General features: G+C 46.1%; 1 protein-coding gene across 1 annotated transcript; it reads left to right on the top strand.

Annotated features, from left to right (window-relative positions):
• Window positions 1-1,132: 1,132 nt before the first annotated feature.
• On the top strand, window positions 1,133-7,439 carry LOC115137631 (serine palmitoyltransferase small subunit B-like). The gene is made up of 2 exons (XM_029673952.2): window positions 1,133-1,252; window positions 4,620-7,439. The coding sequence occupies exon 2, from the start codon at window positions 4,621-4,623 to the stop codon at window positions 4,867-4,869; it is 249 nt and encodes an 82-aa protein (XP_029529812.1). The 5' UTR covers window positions 1,133-1,252; window position 4,620; the 3' UTR covers window positions 4,870-7,439.
• Window positions 7,440-7,997: the final 558 nt, after the last annotated feature.

Genomic DNA, 7,997 nt, shown 5'->3' with positions numbered 1-7,997 from the left:
CACACCTACAGTATACGCTCTCTCCATCAAAGCCTGTTCTTATCACCCACCCACCTCCTCTCCACACACCTACACTATACGCTCTCTCCAAAGCCTGTTCTTATCACCCACCCACCTCCTCTCCACACACCTACAGTATACGCTCTCTCCATCAAAGCCTGTTCTTATCACCCACCCAACCTCCTCTCCACACACCTACACTATACGCTCTCTCCATCAAAGCCTGTTCTTATCACCCACCCACCTCCTCTCCACACACCTACAGTATACGCTCTCTCCATCAAAGCCTGTTCTTATCACCCACTCACCTAATTTTATCACCTCCTTTTTCTGATCCCGTTTGACCACTTTTCACTCTCCTTCCAATAATACTATTATTACTAAAATACTAATACTAATACTAAAAACCAGTTCAACAGTGACATGCTCCCTCGTGCTGTGAGTCTGGCTTCCGGCAAGCAGAACTGTCATGTTCAAAGCGAACAGGGGATGCCTGTAGAGAATTATAGAGGATTCTGTCCCATTATAGTGTGTGTGCGCACAGGCAGCGCTATTGAGGCCATCTCCATTTTGAAGTAGTCCATTTTCTTCTTCTACTAATTCTAAGAGTTGGTAAACAAACTAAAAGGGTGTGTACTGCCACCTGGAATGTGTTGTTTGAACAGGTATAAAGCCAAGGTTGTTGATTTACTGCCACCTGCAGTTATGGAATGTTTGCTCACAAGTATAATTCATTATGCGATCCTTCCTTAACCCATAGGAAGTCCCACTCAGTTGACACCTTCAAAATATCAAAACTCCTCGAAGGCGCTGCCCATGCTATCTTTCTCTATGAGAATGCCATACAAAAGTTGCGTGGACAAGCGCGTCATGTGTCTCCTATCCAATAATGCAAGACAGAGTTTTGATGACTATTCCACTGACTAAATGAATATGCATTAGCCTTATTTCTGAAGAATCCTGCTTCATTTAGATGTTTGTTTAAAGACACACGTGCACCCAACACTCTGTCCACCCAACACTCTGTCCACCCAACACTCTGTCTGTAAAATCCAACTCCAGGTAAAGAGAGAGTAGTGGGTGTGGTGTAAAGACTATCACCTGCTACATGTAGGCTATATTGGTGAAGAGGTAGTGCAGCTTTTTACACAAAGCAGCGTAACTGTAGTGGGACACACAGGCCATTCTGTCTGGTGTCCTGCAATAAACTTCAGCCAGTAGAACCGAGGGAGCAGCACGTTATCAGACAGAGGTGAGCTCACTTTTATATCATCCTTATTGTTGTTTTTTTGTTGGCCTACAGATTGTTACAGATTATTATTGTGTCGTATAGGCATGTAGGCTAGCATGTAGACTACATTCATGTGAGAAGGCCTATTCAATTGTTACATAATGTCTCTCTAGGGCATTAGATTATTATCAGAGTCAGAATTATCACAATTATTTATCAGAGAGGTGTAACAGGAAAGGACCTGGAAAACCAGCACACATGCTTGGATTATATTTTAGGTTTATTTATTGACCTGCCACCGTGTGTGTTTTTATCTATTTGGTCCATAACTGTTTATTAATGAGTAGGCTATTACTCTGGTGAAGAAGTGTGCACTAGTGTCAGGTGAGTTTCTGACTCTGAGACAGAGGCTTTCCTATTGTGCCCCTAGCTACTTAATGTCAACTACCCTGTGTGGAAGTAGACATTTACATTTACATTTAAGTCATTTAGCAGACGCTCTTATCCAGAGCGACTTACAAATTGGTGCTTTCACCTTATGACATCCAGTGGAACAGCCACTTTACAATAGTGCATCTAGGTCTTTTAAGGGGGGAGGGGGAGAAGGATTACTTTATCCTATCCTAGGTATTCCTTAAAGAGGTGGGGTTTCAGGTGTCTCCGGAAGGTGGTGATTGACTCCGCTGTCCTGGCGTCGTGAGGGAGTTTGTTCCACCATTGGGGGGCCAGAGCAGCGAACAGTTTTGACTGGGCTGAGCGGGAACTGTACTTCCTCAGTGGTAGGGAGGCGAGCAGGCCAGAGGTGGATGAACGCAGTGCCCTTGTTTGGGTGTAGGGCCTGATCAGAGCCTGGAGGTACTGAGGTGCCGTTCCCCTCACAGCTCCGTAGGCAAGCACCATGGTCTTGTAGCGGATGCGAGCTTCAACTGGAAGCCAGTGGAGAGAGCGGAGGAGCGGGGTGACGTGAGAGAACTTGGGAAGGTTGAACACCAGACGGGCTGCGGCATTCTGGATGAGTTGTAGGGGTTTAATGGCACAGGCAGGGAGCCCAGCCAACAGCGAGTTGCAGTAATCCAGACGGGAGATGACAAGTGCCTGGATTAGGACCTGCGCCGCTTCCTGTGTGAGGCAGGGTCGTACTCTGCGGATGTTGTAGAGTATGAACCTACAGGAACGGGCCACCGCCTTGATGTTATTTGAGAACGACAGGGTGTTGTCCAGGATCACGCCAAGGTTCTTAGCGCTCTGGGACGAGGACACAATGGAGTTGTCAACCGTGATGGCGAGATCATGGAACGGGCAGTCCTTCCCCGGGAGGAAGAGCAGCTCCGTCTTGCCGAGGTTCAGCTTGAGGTGATGATCCGTCATCCACACTGATATGTCTGCCAGACATGCAGAGATGCGATTCGCCACCTGGTCGTCAGAAGGGGAAAGGAGAAGATTAATTGTGTGTCGTCTGCATAGCAATGATAGGAGAGACCATGTGAGGTTATGACAGAGCCAAGTGACTTGGTGTATAGCGAGAATAGGAGAGGGCCTAGAACAGAGCCCTGGGGGACACCAGTGGTGAGAGCACGTGGTGAGGAGACGGATTCTCGCCACACCACCTGGTAGGAGCGACCTGTCAGGTAGGACGCAATCCAAGCGTGGGCCGCGCCGGAGATGCCCAACTCAGAGAGGGTGGAGAGGAGGATCTGATGGTTCACAGTATCGAAGGCAGCCGATAGGTCTAGAAGGATGAGAGCAGAGGAGAGAGAGTTAGCTTTAGCAGTGCGGAGCGCCTCCGTGATACAGAGAAGAGCAGTCTCAGTTGAATGACTAGTCTTGAAACCTGACTGATTTGGATCAAGAAGGTCATTCTGAGAGAGATAGCGGGAGAGCTGGCCAAGGACGGCACGTTCAAGAGTTTTGGAGAGAAAAGAAAGAAGGGATACTGGTCTGTAGTTGTTGACATCGGAGGGATCGAGTGTAGGTTTTTTCAGAAGGGGTGCAACTCTCGCTCTCTTGAAGACGGGAGGGACGTAGCCAGCGGTCAGGGATGAGTTGATGAGCGAGGTGAGGTAAGGGAGAAGGTCACCGGAGATGGTCTGGAGAAGAGAGGAGGGGATAGGGTCAAGCGGGCAGGTTGTTGGGCGGCCGGCCGTCACAAGACGCGAGATGTCATCTGGAGAGAGAGGGGAGAAAGAGGTCAGAGCACAGGGTAGGGCAGTGTGAGCAGAACCAGCGGTGTCGTTTGACTTAGCAAACGAGAATCGGATGTCGTCGACTTTCTTTTCAAAATGGTTGACGAAGTCATCTGCAGAGAGGGAGGAGGGGGGGGGGGGGAGGAGGATTCAAGAGGGAGGAGAAGGTGGCAAAGAGCTTCCTAGGGTTAGAGGCAGATGCTTGGAATTTAGAGTGGTAGAAAGTGGCTTTAGCAGCAGAGACAGAGGAGGAAAATGTAGAGAGGAGGGAGTGAAAGGATGCCAGGTCCGCAGGGAGGCGAGTTTTCCTCCATTTCCGCTCGGCTGCCCGGAGCCCTGTTCTGGTAGAGTAGAGTAGTAGAGTACATGTCTGTCCCTTTCCACCATCTGTATGGTGGTGGGCCCTTTTGACATCATTGACAATAAAAAGGAAGGTGCCAAGTGTGCTGTTTGAGTGGGACACTGTGTGTGGGTGTACTGTGCATGCATGCGTGCAGATTTAATTTACCTTGTCTGGGGCTCTCAGGAGCTAATTTCTACAGGTCCTCTCCACCAGAGAGACCTCTGTGGCCCCCAGGGGCCATGGGCTATGATTGACCCTGGACCTTCTCATTAATAAACACAGACCCACAATGAATGTGTTTTCTAATACCATTTTGCATTGTTTCCTCCCTCAAGGATATGGTAGGTATGTAAGAGATGGGTATTTACATAGTAGCAGGCGCACTGAAAGCTGAAGAAGACTAGGGTTTATAATGAGACTACTACAAACACTTGAGGTTATATCACTGAACTAAGATTTTCCCCCAACACACATGCATGCATACACACACACACACACACACACATGGTAAGCTCGTTTTTCAGCTACTAAGTGTTTTCCCTCTTGCAATTGGTGATGCCTCCTGGGGAAAATAGGTGTAATTCTATCAGGTGAGTCGACTAACTGTATATCTTTCCACATGATTGATGTTGTCTGTCTTGTGTGTTTGTTTGTTTGTGTCCATTATGTGTCCCCTGCTGCCATTATCACTGCCATCCTCCTCCTTTCTCTCTTTCTCCCCTCCCTTTATTTCTCTCTTTTTCTCTCTCTCCTATCTTCCTATCACTCCTCTCCTCCTTCCCTCTCTCTTTTATCTCGCTCTCTCTGTTCCTTTCTCTGCCCCTCCCTCCCTCTCCCATCCTTACCCTGACCACTGGAGCAGCATGAGGATGGACTTTAAATACTTGAAGGAGTACCTGGGCTGGCTGTACTACCAGTACCTGCTCATCACAGGCATATATGTGCTTGAGCCCTGGGAGCAGTCCATCTTCAACTCTGTCTTCTTCTCCTCCGTGGCCATGGTCATCTACACCTCCTACGCCTTCTTGCCTGTACATGTGCGCCTGGCACTCAAGTTCTTCTCCGGGATCTGCGGGGAACAGCCAGAGAGCACCATGGCACTCATAAACTAAGCAGTGGATGGATGGCAGGAAGGAGATTGGGAATGAGAAGGGAGGACTCCTACCTATGATCTTGACATTTGACCTTGACCTCACTTGACTCGATGACCGTCTGACCTCTTCAGTTCTCTCACCACCCTTTCACCATACAGTTACCCACTACTCAATCCACAATACTCTACTATCTACTCAGCAAAGGAAGGCTGAGTTTAGGATGATTCTGTGAAATATTCTAGGAGAAGACCTCCCTTTACCCCCCCCCCCCCCTCTTACCCCTGGTATTATACAATACATCATTGTATGCTACTTTCACACCTTTGCTGTGAAACGCCTTGTTTTTTCCAGAAATATGAAATGTGGTTTGTTCTTTTTTAAATTCTTCTCACTCTGGAATAGTGTGAGTGCACATCACATCTCTGTGTTTTACATTTGCCTGCAGGTAATGCCACTTATCTCTGACTGTTGACAGCTGTCTGATATAGGGTGAGACATTACTGATCACAATACATTTACATGCACTTAAACCCACTGGACAATGCTAATGATGACCATTGACTGCACTCCAATTACTGAGTCATAAAGCAAATCTTTCCCTAGACCAGTCTCCTGCTATACAATTTATTCAGAGACATTGAGACCAGGCAAATATTACAAGGTTTTAAAATGTTCCTCCCAACCCTAAATATGTCTGATGATTTGTCAATGCATACATTGATCAAACTGAACAATCATATCCTTGTGTGCACAGCCCTGTCCCCCATCTGCAGTGTTTTTACTGTTGCTATGCTTGGCAAGAGGAAATGTTAGCTCTCTGGTTCAGGCTTTGCTTTGTCATTGACTTAAGGACTTTCTGATTTAGTCTGTATATGATTTGTAACTAGATTTATATTGATATTTATATGCACTGGTAAAGCTTGGCTGGTTACAATGTAAATTACGAAAACAGTTTGTTTTCTCTTGTGGCTATGTACAGTGCATTCAGGAAGTATTCAGACCACTAAACTTTTTCCACATTTTGTTACTTTACTTTACTTTAATACCCCATAATGACAAAGCAAAAACAGGTTTTTAAGAAAAATCGTAGCAAATCTCTTAAAAATAAAAAACAGAAATACCTGATTTACATAGGTATTCAGGCCCTTTTCTATGAGACTCGAAATTGAGCTTAGGTGCATCCTGTTTCCATTGATCATCCTTGATGTTTCTAGGTAAATTCATCTGATTGGACATGATTTGGAAAGACACACACCTGTGTATATAAGCACCCACTGTTGACAATGCATGTCAGAGCAAAAACAAAGCCATGATGTTGAAGGAATTGTCCGTAGAGCTCAGAGACAGGATTGTGTCGAGGTACAGATCTGGGGAAGGTTACCAAAAAATTTCTGAAGCATTAAAGATCCCCAAGAACAGAGTGGCCTCCATCATTCTTAAATGGAAGAAGTTGGCCGCCCGGCCATATTGAGCAATCAATGGGAGAAGGGCCTTGGTCAGGGAGGTGACCAAGAACCTGATGGTCACTCTGACAGAGTTCCAGAGTTCCTCTGTGGAGATGGGAGAACCTTCCGGGAGGACAACCATCTCTGCAGCACTCCACCAATCAGGCCTTTATGGTAGAGTGGCCAGACGGGAGCCACTCCTCAGTAAAAGGCACATGACAGTCCGCTTGGAGTTTGCCAAGATTCTCTTGTCTGATGAAACCAATATTGAGCTCTTTGGTCTGAATGCCAAGCGGAGGAAACCTAGCACCATCCCTACGGTGAAACATGGTGGTGGGAGCATCATGCTGGATCGAGGGAAAGATGAACGGAGCAAAGTCAGAGCACTCAGGACCTCAGACTGGGGCGAAGGTTCATTTTCCAACAGGACAACGACCCTAAGCACACAGCAAAGACAACAGAGCAGTGGCTTCAGGACAAGTGTCTGAATGTCCTTGAGTGGCCCAGCCAGAGCCCAGATTTGAACCCGATCGATCGAACATCTCTGGAGAGACCTGAAAACAGCTGTGCAGCGACACACCCTATCCAACCTGACAGAACCTTGAGAGGATCTGCAGAGAATGGGAGAAACTCCCCAAATACAGGTGCGCCAAGCTTGTAGCGTAATACCCACAACTCGAGGCTGTAAAAAATGCCAAAGGTGCGTCAACAAAGTACTGAGTAAAGGGTCTGAATACTTATGTAAATGTTATATTTCCGGTTTTTATTTTTAAGAAATGTTTTTTTTTTTAAATACAGTTTTTGCATTGTCATTATGGGGTATTGTGTGTAGATTGATGAGGGGAAAAAACAATTGAATCCATTTAACAATAAAGCTGTAACGTAACAAAATGTGGAAAAAGTCAAGGGGTCTGGATACTTTTCGAATGCACAGTACATTACTGAATATGTTGTTTTCCTTCAAATGAAAGTGCTTTTATATCCTTTCAGTCTAATCATTAGTGGTTGAGACATTTCTGATGGCTTGATCACAGAGTTGCATGAGGACAAAAGATCACTGTGAGGCCTTATTAAACATTTACTGATATCTTTGGTATATTTGTCTCATCACTGGATTCTTCAGAAATAAAGCAATTTTACAAATGTGAAAGAATCTGTTGGTGTTTTACAATGAACTGTATTTGCATTCGAGACCTAAACTAGAGGAACAGAGTAGTGTTGATTTCAGTGTAGCTGTTTTGAGTCAAGTGTATTGATTTGATCTTGCACAGTATGTTTAGTGTGAATATATTTGTGTTCAGTATATTATATAACAGGAACATATTGTTGCCTGCTGACCTACTGTATAATGTAAATGGGGTTGCAGAGTGGTCAGTACTGAAAACAAGTCAAAATGACAACAAAAGCCTGGGTGGTACATTCCACTTCCAAGGGACAGCTGTGAGTCCAGGGCATCGAGAGGGCTGTGCCACCCAACCAGTTCCCCCTCAGAGTACAGGAATGAGTGACCAGGGGTTTGGTTTACCAAGGAGGACTGTTACTTCTTACCACAGTAGGCTACTAGGCTGGTGTAAAGCCTGGAAGCAGATACCACTGTACGTTTATCTCCTCTCTCTCTCTCTCTCTCTCTCTCTCTTCCCCGCCTTCCTGCTGTCTCGCCCTGTCTCTCTCTCTCTCTCTCTCTCTCTCTCTCTCTCTCTC

Source organism: Oncorhynchus nerka, linkage group LG11 (genome assembly GCF_034236695.1).
Source record: "Oncorhynchus nerka isolate Pitt River linkage group LG11, Oner_Uvic_2.0, whole genome shotgun sequence".
Classification (NCBI taxonomy): Eukaryota; Metazoa; Chordata; class Actinopteri; order Salmoniformes; family Salmonidae; genus Oncorhynchus; species Oncorhynchus nerka.
The sequence above is the reverse complement of the archived record's forward strand: the minus strand, read 5'-3'. Positions and strand labels throughout refer to the sequence as shown.

Excerpts from the sequence above, each read along its gene's own strand:
- LOC115137631 (XM_029673952.2), top strand. The coding sequence starts at position 4,621 with ATGAGGATGGACTTTAAATACTTGAAGGAGTACCTGGGCTGGCTGTAC.